The 17,248-nt window shown below is 41.5% G+C and overlaps 1 protein-coding gene across 1 annotated transcript in view; it reads right to left on the reverse strand.

Moving 5' to 3' along the window:
• Positions 1-17,248, reverse strand: part of LOC117523257 — a 36,799-nt gene that overhangs the window by 8,125 nt on the left and 11,426 nt on the right. Inside the window, exons 6-14 of the mRNA XM_034184717.1 lie at positions 16,435-16,520; positions 16,069-16,149; positions 15,321-15,435; positions 7,372-7,547; positions 6,935-7,156; positions 4,222-4,424; positions 2,175-2,297; positions 1,080-1,217; positions 709-958 (exon numbers count right to left, since the gene is read on the reverse strand). Of these exons, the coding sequence (XP_034040608.1) occupies positions 709-958; positions 1,080-1,217; positions 2,175-2,297; positions 4,222-4,424; positions 6,935-7,156; positions 7,372-7,547; positions 15,321-15,435; positions 16,069-16,149; positions 16,435-16,520 (1,394 nt within the window). The remainder of the gene's footprint in view (positions 1-708; positions 959-1,079; positions 1,218-2,174; positions 2,298-4,221; positions 4,425-6,934; positions 7,157-7,371; positions 7,548-15,320; positions 15,436-16,068; positions 16,150-16,434; positions 16,521-17,248) is intronic.

Here is a 17,248-nt window from a genome sequence, read left to right on the forward strand (position 1 = left end):
TTAATGTATAGGGTTTTTACATTTTTTGTCACTTCATGGTATTCTGTAATATACAGATTGTTTAACTTCTTTTGTTATTTATATGGTGCGACTTTAATGGAGGTTTAAGTCTTGTTCATTATGGTGAATGGTACTCTATGATAATGCAAAGTGCACTCTGTTGGTTAAACTGAATGACGTGCAATATTTTGACCATCGGGTGGTGCTGTAGTGCAGTTGTGCTTTCTTAAATACCTGTACTGTACATAGTTGTAATGTGGAGTCTTTTGTTTTTTTATGTTCAAAAACTTTATTGAAGTAATTATTGTTTATCTTTGTGTTTGTTATTGCAGTAGACATTAAAACCGGAAATTTGTTCTTGAAAATAGCTGTTGTGAGTTAATTTGTGGTATTGTGGGTGTTCTGGACGAAGTTAGTGTTTTCATGGGCGGTGGGGCGGAGGTGGTGGCCACGTTAGTGTGCGCGGGGGGGGGCACGCAGGGGGTTTCGCCCGGGGAGTAAATCACTCTAGGACCGCCACTGGATGTATTGCCATCTAGTGGTGAAGAAGGTTAAGCTAAGGATCTGGATCTGTCACTTCATGAACAGTGTGAAGTTGCTGTACTGTTTAAAAACAGGTTTACAAAGATGGAGTACATTAATGCCAATAAACGCTCCACATGTTTCAGCATTGGCTGAGGTTAAATGACCTAAATGCAGTGTTCATGCCTTTTCCTGCATGTCCAGCAGCTCCTGACAGGGGGCGATAGAGCTGAGGCGTATGAGAGCAGTGAGGGCCTGGCATCTCTTTGCCACCAGGGACTGGTTCTCCACGCTGGTCTTGGACTGGCACCCGCCCGGTCGGATCAGCCTCTGCAGCAGAGCGAAGTGAGCGTCCAGCAGCACCCACTCCAGCTGCCTGCTGACCTCTCCATGACAGGAGCACTGACTCACACTCTGAGCAGTCAGCACAGCCACGCTGAGCCATCCAACACAAACACACGCACCACAGTCCCTCGTTAGACCAGGTCACATGCTGCACCTGAGATCCCTCAACACAACATCAGCAATAAAATCATCACTCCTGGTCTGCCACGTACGTGTGGTAGATCTGCTCGGCACTCATGGCCTTCTCTGACAGCACGTCTCTCTGCTGGAGCTCGGCCAGAGTGAGAAGACCTCGCAGGAACTGTGTGCTTTGGCTGCACAGAGGGTCTGATTGATCCGGCTCCACCCAGCTGCAGACAAAAACAAGAAAAGGACTTCTGTTAAAATGTACTTCCAGAAATCTGTCCACGAAGGTTTTCAGTCACCAAGGCAGGAGATAGTTAGAAGTTAATTCTGCAGCAACTGGACTGATGGGGATTCAATGATAAAGTCCAACTTGCCACGATGGGACAGTCCCCGCAAGATTTACTTGTACCAAATGTCAGAAAAGTTCTAACGGTTGTTCAGAAAATCATCTGACAGCACACCAGATGATTTTTGTTGTTGTTTTCACTGATCTATCTTGTATTTGTTGTTGTATCAAATGTTCGAAATAAACAGTTTTCATTCAATCATTCACCACATGTGAATCTTGATGGCTTCAGTCCTTTGGGCCTTGGTACAGAAGACGAAGAAATACATGCACCCCCTGCCACCAAAAGTGCTGGTGACGGTGTTGACCTTCTACAGCAAAAATGTAGACAAGTGGATGAACGAGTGAGTGGGTTACATAACAGCTTTTATAAGCAGTAACCCAAAAACAATTAAACCACATAATGATGATGAACTCTGGGAAACTTTGATGCACTAAATAAAAACAGCAACTACACTTTACATAACATCTCATAGTCGTGCCTGCCACCCGCTGGACGCCTTACCTGCCTTAATGTCAGCTAAGAAGTTAAGCTAAGACACGTAGAGAGAAACATGATGCCCACTATATCAGCAAATATGGGTCAAATATACAACAGAATGGGAAAACAAAACCAGAATTAAAGAACGGATAGAATGTGTGGCTGGGGACGTTTTTGCCAGTATTATAAATTACTGATGGCAGTTTTTCAACATTTTTCTGGAAATATTTTGAATCCTTTAGAAGCCCCCCCCCCCCCCCCCCCCCCAAAAAAAAAAAAAAACTATCAACCCTATAGAATATAACTATATGAACAGGTTATCTTTCTCATAGGGTACCAAACCCATGCACACACCTCCTGCTGCAGCGCTGGCTGATGAAGTGCTCCAGTCCCTGATGTAAGAACAGAGCGGCCTCCTTCTCCGTGTCATCAGAGGCTCTGTGCTCCTGCTGCAGCAGAGCTAGGCCTGTGAAGAATCTGACACAGTGAAGATGTCCATCAGTGTGGAAACTGAGCATCATGATATCCAGCTTTTCCCGCCTCCATACAGTACGTGGTTATACCAACATGCACCATATTGTACGCAACACTGATGTAAGAGCACAGACTCCAAACAGGAGAAACCCAGATAGAACATTTTCAATTCAATTCAATTTATTTTCATTTATATAGTGTCAAATCACAACAAAGTTGCCTCAAGGCGCTTCACACAAGTAAGGTCTGACCTTACCAACCCCTAGAGCAAGCACACAGGCGAGAGTGGTAAGGAACACCCCCCCGATGACCCGAGGAAGAAACCCCAAGCAGACCCGTCTCAAAGGGTGACCCTCTGCCTGTGCCATGCCACCGACACAACAGACACTACAGGAAACCCTGGGAGACTCTGAGAGTCCACGCTGGTGCAAAAGACGGGAAGCCAGCAGAAGAAAACACCCACTCCCATCTCTGGATGGAGCCACACCTGTTGAAATAGTGAATTTTTTTGACACATCATTTGTCTGTTTTTTTTTTTTTTTTGATCCTTGAGATGTCGTGTGCAGTCAGGAAGGTGGCTTTAAGAGCTCCTGCAGCACTCCCTGTGGTGCCAGATGGTATGGCAGCAGGAGCATTTTCCCTTTCATTATTTAACAAATATTTGCATTTTTTTCTTCTCCCTGTGATAAACAGGACATGCATAGGCATAATGGAGTAAGTCAGTGAGTGAATCTGCAAAATTTTCATCAGTAACAACATAAAAACTACTGCATATAACAGTTTGTTAATTTTGGATTCTTACAGATACAAATGAGGATAAGTGAACCTCCCATTTTGGGCATGTTGGCATCTTTTAACATAATAATGTGCTGTTATTTGTATAAATATTTATGCCGAGACAGTGAGACATGTCTGGGCTCATCTAGCAGGCCTAGGTAAAGTAAACCTTTTGTTCGCATGCAGTTTATAAAAGGAGAGTCCACTGGTCCTAACCCCATTTGATGGTGTATATATTACAAACCCAACCTGATTTTATAGTTCACAAATAAATGTAATACTTTCAAATATCTAACAAACCAGGTCTAGTTTTATTCAATTTACAAAAATAATATATGATTCTGTTGGCATACACCATTAATCACCTTTAATTGTACTGTTGTCTATGAATCTGTTGAATTGAAAATCAACAAATAATGGTCATTCACAATAACTAAATGTTTTTTTTTTAATGTCACACTTGTGTAACATTACTTAACCTATTTTAGTGCAACATACTGCCTACCATAAATGTAAAAACAACTTCAACATGCTCTCTTTAATGCTAGGACTAGAGGGAAGTTACCATTTATAAACCCTTTTTGGTAACTGCAGGGTCCTGGTCAGGGGTAGAGCCAAAGAGGTACTGGTCAGAGCTGAAATCTGATTTGCCCCCTGAAGTATCCTCTCAAAATGCCAACAAATACTTAAATATTGTAAATCTATTGTGTGATTCCTATTCCAGAGCAGAAGATGGCGGTAATGCACCATTATGCTGGGCGGCAACCAATATTGCAGTGCAGTTCAAATAATATGAAAATTGTTAACATTTTATTTTCTAAGATGTTGCATGGCCCATGAAATTGAACAATCCTAGATCCATCACTGACCCCAGTGGCCTAACTACTGTTGGCTGTTTATCAGTACCATTCAGTGTCTGTTCTTCAGCAGCAAGTCAGTACCTGAGACAAAACCTGCACATTTCAAAATCAAGCTGAAGATTTTATTTGTCACTTCTCAGAAACAGTCTGGCTTGGCTCTTGCTTTGAGTGCATCCCCTTTACAGAGAATTTGTCTGACAAAGAGGTGGTCCTCAGATTGATGAATGGTTTCTGCATTTCCAGCTCTGGTGAACAGGCGTGTTTTACAGCGCTGTCAGCTGCGGGCTAACCTGAGTGCAGGATGAAGCGGGCGCAGTGCCAGGCCCTTCTGGAGGTGCTGCAGAGCTTCACTGCGCCTCCCCTGGAGCAGCAGCAGCCTTCCCACGTGGAGGTTGTACTCCCAGCTGTCTGGACGCAGAGAGGAGGCATCCAGGTACTTCATCAGCGCCCAGTGGATGCAGCTCTCCTCATCCTGCACAGTCACACTGCTGTCCTGCAAAAATGAAGGAGCGAGCTCACTTCTGTCCTTATGATGGCCAGACATTTAATAAAAAAAGCTTTATGTGCATTTTTATGGTAAAATGCACCAATTTTGCACAGACATCATTTATGTAATTTTAAAAATCATCATGCAAAATTCATTTTTCCAATATTTAAAAAAAAATCAGTGTAATTGTGGTTGGAGTTAATTCAGTATGTAAGACGTTTGTGTCCGACGTGTTGTTTTCTCTGTTTTCTCACAGACTGAATCCATGCGAGCTGAGCTTGGCATGGTATTTATATTTTAGCTATTATATAATCATACTACATATGTGCGCAATTTGGTGCTTTTACCATGAAAAGCAGAACTACAGTGATATTGAATACACAGAATCTTCTCCAGGGCTCCATGGTCCCACTGTAGATGTGTATTTGTAAGCACGGACAGTGTCCCTGAGAATGGCAGCAGCATCATGCATTATAGGTCAGATTTAATAAAATACAAGATTTTTTTTTTTTGGTTTATGATACCCATATCCAGCATTAGCTCTGGGCACGGGTATCGGTTTTGATCTTGTGTGCATGAGTGAACAAAAAACCTTGACTTGTGATCTGATTTGAACCAAACTGAGGAGAACGACTGAGAGTTGGACCTGGACAAACTGACTTGATTTGAAGAACAATCAGTTAAAAGTCAAGGTCATAAGCCAAAGTCAAAGTGTGTACTATATCAAAATGTTTAGAATGTATAATTTGATGAAATGGTTAATGACACCCCTACGGTGATGATTAAAGATGAATTCATATTTCCATGTATGTACACAATCATATACCATCTTTCTATTGGTCAACATGACCTTTCATCATGAAAGGTCAAACTCAGTTTCATAACTGTTAAACAGGTTTACGCAAATATAGACTTGTAGAAGGTTTGTGTGTCTGTGAAGGATATACTGGTTTCATTTTGGGCAGAATTAATAAACTATTAAGGACAACGTAAATCACAAAGAACTAATCTGAATTTGGGTTCAAACATGTAAGGAGCACGTGAATGCCCCTTCCAGTGCAAACAGAAGGTGGCATTATTTTCTGCTTTAAATCAGTTTTGTGGGGACAATAATTAAATTGAGGGGCTTTCATTATTGAAATGTGGTGGGGTTACAGTTTGTGAACTAAATAGGCACTCAGAGAGCACGTTCTTTCACCAACAGCATAATAATGGCTCCATGTGAAGGCAAACAGCAGGAGATAAATATAAGTGAACATTTCTCTGAATGCACATACATTTCTCTGAATGCATTACAATGCATTCAGAGAAATCCTCCACTCTCCCTTATCTCTGTTCTCTGCTTTGACCTTCAAGTCCCTACTTCACCAGACTGTGAATTCCTCAAATTATATTGGATTCTGGATCTATTGACCTCTGAACGCTATTGACACCATTTTTCTACAAGAAGGTCAGGACCGGGGGATCCTACCTGCCCAGATGGAACGTATCCTGCGGGCTATGTTCTCGACTCCTGGAGTTCCTGGCGTGTGGCATGCTTGGTGCCTTTCTCCATTGTGGACATCGAGGATTTATTCATTTTTGGTCTTATGGTAGCAGAGCTGGTACTTTTTGGCTTATGTGCTGCCCTGATGTACCGAAAAATTGGCAAGACGGCGGCATTAAGAACCACGGCCCCTCGCTAGTCCGTCATGATTAACGAGGTTGGCAAGGCAGTGCATTCTCAGACTGTGATGACTCTTGAACTCAGACGCAAATTGGATGACATCTTGGAGCAGATGCGTGCCTTGCAGTTGAAGTTGAAGATTTCAGAGGCCGGTGAATATTCTTAATTCATAATTGGGAATATTCTTAATTTATAATTGGGATTTGGTTGTTCAAGTAGAACTGTTAAAAGTGTTTTTCACTGCTCAAACCATAACACTACAGGCTTATCAAGCCTGAAGGTCAAATTGCCCGACTGTTTTCCTCCAGAGGAATGTCTTCGGCCTGGGGAACATTTGGCTGTTTCTTATCTCAACTCACAAAGACAATAAACTGCTTTTCACAGGACTGAAGCATGCTCCATTCCCTCCTAACCCCCATCAACACTCCCCATTCCGGCGTCTGCTCACGTCATTCCTTTCCCCTTCTGCAGAGGCGGTGCAGTTTTAGCTGCAGCCCCCGTTACTCCCCCCATGCCGACGGTGGCGCATCTCAGGGTTGCTGCGTGGCCTTCACCCACTTGCCTCAATTTGGATAACGGACTTCTTCAAACTTAGTGCACATAAATAATGTCAAATGTGTATGTGCAGTGTTTAATTCTGATGTGTGCCATTATTACGGTAAACAAGTAATAACTGTGGACTAATTGCTGTCTGAGGTAACTGGAGTGTAAACATAATTTCTCCACTGTGAGATCAATAAAGAATATCTCAATCTGCAACAGAGCAATTTCACAGTACGTATTTCATTGAAATGAAATATATTATGAGATTAAGTGGAAGTATTTCATTGTTGAGCCATTGCCTTGTTACCTTGCTGATTTTCTTGGAGAGCCAAATGTAGAGCATCTGAACATAATCTGCTTTGCTGGACAGGCCCTGGACTTTGAGCTTATGATACTCTTTATCCAAAGCCTGGAGCTGATTCTCCACAGCGGGTGCACACTGGAATCCATGGCGCTTACACACTGCCAGGATTTCGTCCTGACGTGATGCACGCTTGGCATCACTAAACTCGTCACTGTCTCTGTCAGCCTGAAGAGGGAGCACTGAATTAGGTAAAGAGCAGACACTGACCGCACCAGTAACAATGTGAAAACTGCACATCTGAAACATCAGCAATAAACTATCAGTATGAAAGAGCCAATACAGGCTGATTTCAGAATACAGAACTCTTCATATTTTCTACAGCATCTCAGATCTTTACAATGTGCCTTTAAAGAGCAAATAGAATATTTTCCACTGTGTACCTTTTTTCTGAGGTTGTACATCTCTGTAGCTTTGTACTGTTCTTCAAAAATGACTCCCAACAGAAAGTGAAGTCTAGCATCTTTGGAGCTGATCTTGATGGCGGAAGCACAGTAAACAGCCGCCTCTTCCAGGCTGTGCAGAGCCAACTCATCAGCCTCATACTGCAATACATCCCCTGGACCGATGCCAAAGATGGAAACAATAGTTACTATCATATGTACATAAAACATGTCAAAAATATAGTGCAATATCTTCTATGGCCACAAGATGGCACCTTCTACAGTGAGGAAAATAAGTATTTGAACACCCTGTGGTTTTGCAAGTTCTCCCACTTAGAAATCATGGAGGGGTCTGAAATTTTCATCTTAGGTGCATGTCCACTGTGAGAGACATAATCAAAAAAAAAATAAATAAATAAATAAAAATCGGGAAATCACAATGTATGATTTTTTTAAATAATTTATTTGTATGTTACTTCTGCAAATAAGTATTTGAACACCTACCAACCAGCAAGAATTCTGGCTCACACAGACCTGTTAATTTTTTTTAAGAAGCCCTCTTATTCTGCACTCTTTACCTGTATTAATTGCACCTGTTTGAACTTGTTACCTGCATAAAAGACACCTGTTCACACACTCAATCAATCACACTCCAACCTGTCTACCATAGTCAAGACCAAAGAGCTGTCTAAGGACACCAGGGACAAAACTGTAGACCTGCACAAGGCTGGGATGGACTACAGGACAACAGGCAAGCAGCTTGGTAGAAGACAACAACTGTTATGATTATTTATTAGAAAGTGGAAGAAACACAAGATGACTGTTAATCTCCCTCGGTCTGGGATTCCATGCAACATGTCACTTTGTGGGGTAAGGATGATTCTGAGAAAGCTCAGAACAACACAGGAGGACCTGGTCAATGACCTGAAGAGAGCTGGAACCACAGTCACAAAGATTACATTAGTAACACATGATGCTGTCATGTTTAAAATCCTGCAGGGCAGCAAGGTCCCCCTGCTCAAGCCAGCACATGTCCAGGCCCGTTTGAAGTTCACCAGTGAGCATCTGGATGATCCAGAGGAGGCATGGGAGAAGGTCATGTGGTCAGATGAGAACAGAACAGAGCTTTTTGGCTTCAACTCCTTACCATGTTTAGAGGATGAGAACAACCCCAAGAAAACCGTCCCAACCTTGAAGCATGGGGGTGGAAACATCATACTCTGGGGGTGCTCTTCTGCAAAGGGGACAGGACGACTGCACCGTATTGAAGGCAGGATGGATGGGGTCATGAATTGTGAGATTGTGGCAAACAACCTCCTTCCCTCAGTAAGAGCATTGAAGATGGGTCATGGCTGGGTCTTCCAGCATGACAATGACCCCAAACACACAGCCAGGGCAACTAAGGAGGGGCTCCGTAAGAAGCATTTCAAGGTCCTGGAGTGGCCTGCCCAGTCTCCAGACCTGAACTCAATAGAAATCTTTGGAGGGAGCTGAAACTCCAAACCTGAAAGATTTGGAGAAGATCTGTATGGAGGAGCGGACCAAAATCCCTGCTGCAGTGTGTGCAAACCTGGTGAAAAACTACAGGAAACGTTTGACCTCTGTAACTGCAAACAAAGGCTACTTTACCAAATATTAGCAATGATTTTCACAGGTGTTCAAATACTTATTTGCAGCAGTAACATACAAATAAATTGTTAAAAAATCATACATTGTGATTTCCGGATTTTTTTTTTTTTTTTAGATTATGTCTCTCACAGTAGACATGCACCTAAGATGAAAATTTCAGACCCCTCCATGATTTCTAAGTGGGAGAACTTGCAAAATCGCAGGGTGTTCAAATACTTATTTTCCTCACTGTATATGTGTGAGGCTGCTCCTGTATACTGATCTGAAAGAAGTACTGTGATTCACAATCAAGAGCCGAAGATGACCATAATCCACCCATTAAACTGGAAGACAACCACCACAAATCAAGAAGAGGAAGATCAGAATAAAGATGATATGCTGAGTCTCGAGGGAACAACTACTATTAATAAATCATGCTCTCAAAATGAAAGACCACACTCTTGAATAAAGAGAGGGAATAACCTTCAAACTCCTCAGCAGTTGACTTGTTTGCACTTTGTGGGACACCCTTTGCAGAGCACAATGAGGAAAACAGCTAATGTAAGGTAAGGCTAACTATAATGTTTTAAAAATGTATATGGTAGTCAGTGTATAAGGTTTATTTACATTTAGTGAGGTAAATGTACACGCACTGCACTAACATGGCGCCTGCATTGCCATGTTAGTTTGTTAAGTGGTGACAAGAAGCAGTTTACACTCGACTTCTTTGTACCTCATATATACTCAACAAAAATATAAACGCAACACTTTTGGTTTTGCTCCCATTTTGTATGAGATGAACTCAAAGATCTAAAACTTTTTCCACATACACAATATCACCATTTCCCTCAAATATTGTTCACAAACCAGTCTAAATCTGTGATAGTGAGCACTTCTCCGTTGCTGAGATAATCCATCCCACCTCACAGGTGTGCCATATCAAGATGCTGATTAGACACCATGATTAGTGCACAGGTGTGCCTTAGACTGCCCACAATAAAGGCCACTCTGAAAGGTTTAGTTTTGTTTTATTGGAGGGGGATACCAGTCAGTATCTGGTGTGACCACCATTTGCCTCATGCAGTGCACACATCTCCTTCGCATCATCCGTGAAGAGAACACCTCTCCAACGTGCCAAATGCCAGCGAATGTGAGCATTTGCCCACTCAAGTCGGTTACGACGACGAACTGGAGTCAGGTCGAGACCCCGATGAGGACGACGAGCATGCAGATGAGCTTCCCTGAGACGGTTTCTGACAGTTTGTGCAAAAATTCTTTGGTTATGCAAACCGATTGTTTCAGCAGCTGTCCGAGTGGCTGGTCTCAGACGATCTTGGAGGTGAACATGCTGGATGTGGAGGTCCTGGGCTGGTGTGGTTACACGTGGTCTGCGGTTGTGAGGCTGGTTGGATGTACTGCCAAATTCTCTGAAACGCCTTTGGAGACGGCTTATGGTAGAGAAATGAACATTCAATACACGAGCAACAGCTCTGGTTGACATTCCTGCTGTCAGCATGCCAATTGCACGCTCCCTCAAATCTTGCGACATCTGTGGCATTGTGCTGTGTGATAAAACTGCACCTTTCAGAGTGGCCTTTTATTGTGGGCAGTCTAAGGCACACCTGTGCACTAATCATGGTGTCTAATCAGCATCTTGATATGGCACACCTGTGAGGTGGGATGGATTATCTCAGCAAAGGAGAAGTGCTCACTATCACAGATTTAGACTGGTTTGTGCACAGTATTTGAGAGAAATGGTGATATTGTATATGTGGAAAAAGTTTTAGATCTTTGAGTTCATCTCATACAAAATGGGAGCAAAACCAAAAGTGTTGCGTTTATATTTTTGTTGAGTGTAATAGCATTATTTAGCCCATTAGCTTTCACTTGCTAATGCAGTGTTTGCCTTATAAATAACTAAAGAACTGATTAAATTATTTTTGCTTCTTCTTGCATGAAGCTGTAGCACCATGTTTCAAAAATAGATGCACTTTTATAGACCAATGCAAATAATATGTTTTTTCTCCATTATGCAATTTTGGACAGATGCCATGAATACCTCAGTTCAACATATAGTGCAGAAAATATGGTATATACCTTCTTTATAAGAAAATCCTTTCTGTTCCATTCCACCATGAAGCTGTATCAGACACAATTTGCACTATACACAGTACTGACAGTCACAGCCACACACCATCAGACTTATCATGGATGTTTTGATGGCTTCCCTCACTCACCTGTTTCTTGCACAGTCATTCAGTTGTTGAGAACAGCTTTCTCCAGACATATTTCCCACACAGTACTATACAGTTTGTTTTTCATAGTGACTGATGTAAATGAAATCCAAGACATATTCAGTGGCATTATATGAAAAAAAACTGCCTGTAAAAGTGATTGTGTTCACAATAATCCTTATATTTTGTTTGTCCAATTACTTGTGGCATCTGAAAATCAAGAGACTGAACTACTTGGCTGTAATTATTAAATGGTTAATGTGATATTTTAATAAAAAACCCTTTAAAATCCAGCTGAAAGTTTACACTCCAAACACAAATAAATGAATAAATAATAAATAAATAGTGTAACTGTCCAATTATTTATAGACTGGAATATATCTGCGCAAGAAAATACATCAAGACCCTTGAGTGTTGCAGTAAAAAAATACAAGGCTGTGCTGCTTCTTGGTTGTTCGATCCTGATGGATCAGTGTCACATGTCACTTCTTTGACTCGAATTGTTAATTGGGCACAGGTTCATGTAAAAATAGGAACAGTAATGTGAGCTTCTGAGAGGCCTGAAAGAAGATTTACAGGTTAGCTGTTAGCGCTCAGGTTCACAACTTAGCGTGCCTTTTCATGAATTTTTCACAGACTTTAAGTCTCAGTGCTGGCACTGGCACGGAAAATGACCAGATGTATTTAAACACTAACAGTTACACTATTTAACAAGCTATCACATGTAACAGAAGCCAACTAGCACTTTGCGAAGACTTATGTTGTGATTTGGTGCTATATAACTAAATTTAATATAAATCATTTGTTCCTTTTTTTTTTTGATTGACCAATTAATAACTCACTAATGTAAAGCTCTATGGCCTTTAAAATGTTACATAATAGACAAAAGTTTAGTTTCTACCAATATTCAAGGATTATAATGTAGGTTTATTATGCTGAAAAGTTACAGCTCCTTCCCAGCATGGGTTGTCTGATCCCTTGAATTTCTCCCCTTCAGGGGTAGAAATTCTAAATTGTTTACAGACAGTATGATTTTTGATCATATTGGCAATGTTGTATTATGAATCCCTTATTTAAATGCAAAGGAATAAAATTCTAGAATTAAAAACCCAAAGCCTCTACAGCTTTAAATCCAAAATAAAGGAATGATAAAGGAATGTCCATCACAATTGCCAGTAACTAAAGATGAAAGGTTATTACCAATTTGTAGAATGTTTTAAAATGAAATATATTCCATTTGCCGTGACACAGAGACCAAATTCTTATGAGTAAATCTCACAAGTGAAAGGCTAAAATCAGTTTGTGTTATTTTCCTTAATAAATAAATAAACGAATGATTGAATGACAGTTACTGTTGTATTGAGAGACAAAACCTTGACTGCATTTGTCCTCTGTTGCCTGTCAGGCTGGAGTTCGTAACATGTTAGAAGACAGAAGTTGGAATAGATCAGAGTTCGTGCTAAGTAATAGTGGAAGAAACCCGTCTTCAAGACCTATAGGACATGGTTTCATGTGCACTGTGGTGTGTCCAACTTCACTATGCTATTTTGCACAGCGTGTAATCTGAGAGCAATGCGAGGTGCAGGGTGCAAAGAGGGTGTATTTGGTTTCTTAATTAATCATAGTTGTATTTTGGGTGTAACAGAGCTGGATGCGCTTGATCTTGGTGCAGTGCAATTTAGAAGGGAAACTCAGAAGTGAGAGATTTTCTGAAGAAACTGATCTCTTTCACAAAGCCCAAAACTGCACGAGCAACTGCAAGAGCAGCAATCTACCACAACTACCCTTCCTCCATCTTCTTCCACCTGATTTCTTTCATCTCCCATCACATGCAGACAGCTTCCACCTGCACCAGGACCATCCCATGGCCAGACTCATCCTGGTGTTCCTGGCCTGCAAACCTGGAGAGGGATTTAACCAGCATGCCTATTTGCTTGTTTGCTTTTTTCTGTCTGTAGCCGTATCTTCAGAACGCAAAAAGGAATTTCAATCAAACTTGGTGGATAAACTTGGAGAACTGTACTCTCACAGCACCTGTTATGTGAAGGTCATAGATCAAAGGCTGTGGTCAACTCAGCAGTCATCATCACTGCCTATGGCAATATTATCAAATCAGAAAGAGCAATTTTAATCAAACTCGGTGGATAAACTCTGTACACCTCTCATGACACAGGTCATCTCATGGTCATAGGTCAAATCTCAGGTCATCATCTACTGTCCACAGCCATATCTTCAAAACAGAGCAATTTCAATCAAATTTGTGGATAGACTAAGTACAACATCCTCTCATAACACAGGTCATTGCAAGGTCATGGGCTGAAGGTCAAATCTGAGGTCATCATCTAAAATACATTAATGACCATATCTCAGAAACTACATAAAATACATTCTGCATCAATTTCTCCTCTCCTCTGAAAAGTAGCGGTATTGGCACTGAGTGCACATGCCTGCATTTGCTGCCAATACCAGTGAGTGATGGTGTGTGACCACTGTGTGTGTGTGTATGTGCTGCATTCAGTGCCATTTCACACTGCACGTCGATTGCTGCTTCCTGGCTCATGTTTTATCAACTTTGTCTCTGTTTTCTTCCATCTCATCATGGATTTTGAGTTTGTGAACAAACCGGTGCTTTCCAGCCTGTCCCACAGAGGGCGTGTATGTGAGTAGTTAGTGACATGTAAAAGGAGACCGCGCGAATAGTGGAGTTAAGTGACAAATGTTTTAAACATGCTGAAGCCAGACTGGAGAGTGTCCAAAACCGTGTGACATGCAGTGATGTGTTTGCTATGGATAGTGGCGTGTTGTATGCTACGCAGGACTCTAATCATGATGTACACACCTTCTGTGTGAGAGGGGCTTAACAAATGCATCAGACCTGAGACGTCGGTGATGTCAAAGTAAAAAATGAGCTGGCTGCAGTGAGGCACTGCAATCATGTGGCTGCCATGTGTCATTAGTATTTACTTTTATTTTGGTCTTCAGTTTTGCTTTGATTTCATTTTAGTTTGATGAGTAATAATGACAAGTATTGTTGGGAAAGTGTAGGTACACGGACCCACAACAGGGGGCGTAAATGAACGGACAATGGAGGAAGTCAAATAACAACACTTTACTGTTGTGAATGGGCACAACAAATACAACAGATTACAACAATGGATAAAAAGCCAAATCACAAAAGGTGTCGTGTGGGCAGGCTCGAAGATAGGAGACGTCTGTCCAAAGCAGAACCGGAACCACACGATTTCCTCCGCCACCAGACCCCGGGAATACTGGAGCCGCCAAGTCCCGAATTCCCAGGTGGCCACTGCCTCCGCGTGTCGGACCTGGTACTGCTGGCGAGGAACAAAGAAACAATTAAATGCGGGCGCGTTTGCACCCAGCAATCCGCACGGCAGGAAAACTACCTCCACCTCTCGTTGGAAAAGGAGTCTGTTATACAACGCACAAAAGTCACAAAAGGTTACTGTCACACAGTTAGCTGAGAATGTTACCTTCCAGGTAGAACGATATCTCGGCAAAGAGGTGGAGACGTCGTCCTGCTGATGTACCCCTGCTGATTGGTAACAGCTGTTGCAGGTGATGCGTGACAGCTGTCACCCTGGCTGCTCCTGTGAGGCGGCTGCGCCCTCTGGTGCCTGGAGCCCGCACTCCAGGCAGGGCGCCCTCTGGTGGTGGGCCAGCAGTACCTCCTCTTCTGGCGGCCCACACAACAAGTATGAGTGCTAATGCACTCACCTGTGTGTATAAGCAGAGTGCACGCACAATGTGAACATACTTATGCAAGGCGTATTTCTGATTACTGCATCCTATACATAGGAAGAAAAACTCTGCGTGCCGCTTCAGGTCAGATTTTGGCTGTAATCTATGATGCAGTCACTTTCCTCACCATAATAATTCTAACACTGTGCCTGATCATATCTCATTTTAAAACAAACATGCTCGTGGGTGCACTGATGAGTACAAACACATTAGTTATTTAATTAAACAATGTAGAGTGGGTGTCAAAATGACATTTTTCTTTTTTTTTTTTGGAATGACAGCTGCTCTCCACTGTTTGAGTAGCAGATGCTGGCCTTGGAAGGTTCTGCTATCCCTTATTTTACCTGCCTGGTTTTGGAAGGCGCCGTCTGTACTCGTGCAGTTGTTCCTGGGCCAGAGAATACAACTTTTCCACATCATCCACTACTGACATCTTTTGTAGTCTGTTCTCCCACTTACGCACCTTAAATGGAAAAAGTTAACAGAAAACAGTTACCAGCTAATCGACTACCTTTGCTGAGCCTCAACACTCAAGTGAGGGTGTTCGTGGAGACAAATCCTAAATTGTACAGCTTGGTATAGCTGAAGTGACACAGACGTAGAGAGGAAGTGAAAATCTTCCAGCAAGGACATAAGTGTGTTCATGTTTTTTGTCTGTTTTTGTGAAGATATGACAGTGAGTTTGTCAAACATGAGAACAGAAAAACAAGAGTAATGTAGAAGCCCCTGCTCAAATCTTAAATTGGTGTATGGTTTCATTGCAGAGGTGATAATGAAGTCTATAAATTACTTCTAAAAGAGGTGCTTTAAAGATGGTATATGGTCAATTTGTATCATAAAAGATGGCTGCTTTACAGTTGGTATATGGTGTAGTGACCCTCATTTTCAAAATGATACTTCCTCTTGGCTCCCCAAATACAACACCAAGAAACGGTTTCAGTCGGAGGAGGTGTTCTTTACTTATTGCGCAGAAAGGAAAATAAAGATGGTATCCACCGTAACCATATTGGATAATGGACAAACAAAACAACAGAAGCTAAAAGTTCTTCAAAATATGAGCTCTGAAGATCTGAATAGAAAGGAATTGTTTCAATACCTCCAAAATGTGTTTAGTCTTTATCTCTGTGTAGTTGGACGATGCAACGTGCTCTTTGTACCAACTTGTTTCTGTGACGTCCTGAAAAAAAAAACATTTAGTTAAAATACAGATGCAGATAAACACAAAGTGTAAAATATGCATAATATATAAGATGAACAGATTACACCTGGATGGATTTGCTGAATCATGTAACAAGTACTCATTAAATACACACAAATTACAGTTGTCAGCTATGTTATTACACAAACATCAGATACTTTTACTGTGCAAGCTGTGACATGGTCACTGTGAATGGAGCGCTGACTTTAAATAAAGGATGAGTGCAGTCCAGGTCGATGGCACTGTTTAAACTTTCATGCTGACCTTTACGACCAGCTGCCCTTTGGGTTTGTGTCGACAATCCAGATAGTGTGACCCCAGCTCACACAGCTTCATCACACCATCACATCCTATGTTCAACATCAGAGACACAACAGACCTCGGCTGATAACCAGCACAGCACAAACTCAATACACACGCTATAAGATAATATTATGAATTATCAATACTTACTGTCAGCAACACATGCAGTGCTTTGAGGGACAAACCATACTCGAATAAGGTCTTTTTTTTTATTTAAACTATACAGTATATGACTTTATATATTATAACTTCTTTTTACCGATTCATCACAAATCCATGACAAATATTTTACTGATCAAAATGAGGTTTTGATCAAATCTCTAGTCAATTCTCATGGAGATATTAGGGTAAAAATGTAATTATTGTTACCTCCGCCAAGGAGGTTATGTTTTCGGTCGAGTTTGTTTGTTTGTTTGTTTGTCTGTCTGTTTGTCAGCAGGATAACTCAAAAAGTTTTGAACGGATTTTGATGAAATTTTGTGGAGTGGTTGGAAATGACAAGAGGAACAAGTGATTAAATTTTAGTGGTGATCCGGGAATTTTTTAAAGGATTCTTCACCACTGAGGGATAGGGGAATTTTGACATTCTAGTTTCTAACTCCACAAAAACAACGCAGAAAGGCCTGAAAAAATTAGGGTGTAACATAGTCAAATGTTCTATCAAACAACAAAGTTTGGTGATGATCGGATCCGGATTTCGGATCTGGTGATCCAGAAAATGCAAAAATATAGGGAAAATAGAAAATGTATCAGTGTGAGGTGACAAATGAAGCTA

This window comes from Thalassophryne amazonica, chromosome 13 (genome assembly GCF_902500255.1).
Source record: "Thalassophryne amazonica chromosome 13, fThaAma1.1, whole genome shotgun sequence".
Lineage (NCBI taxonomy): Eukaryota > Metazoa > Chordata > Actinopteri > Batrachoidiformes > Batrachoididae > Thalassophryne > Thalassophryne amazonica.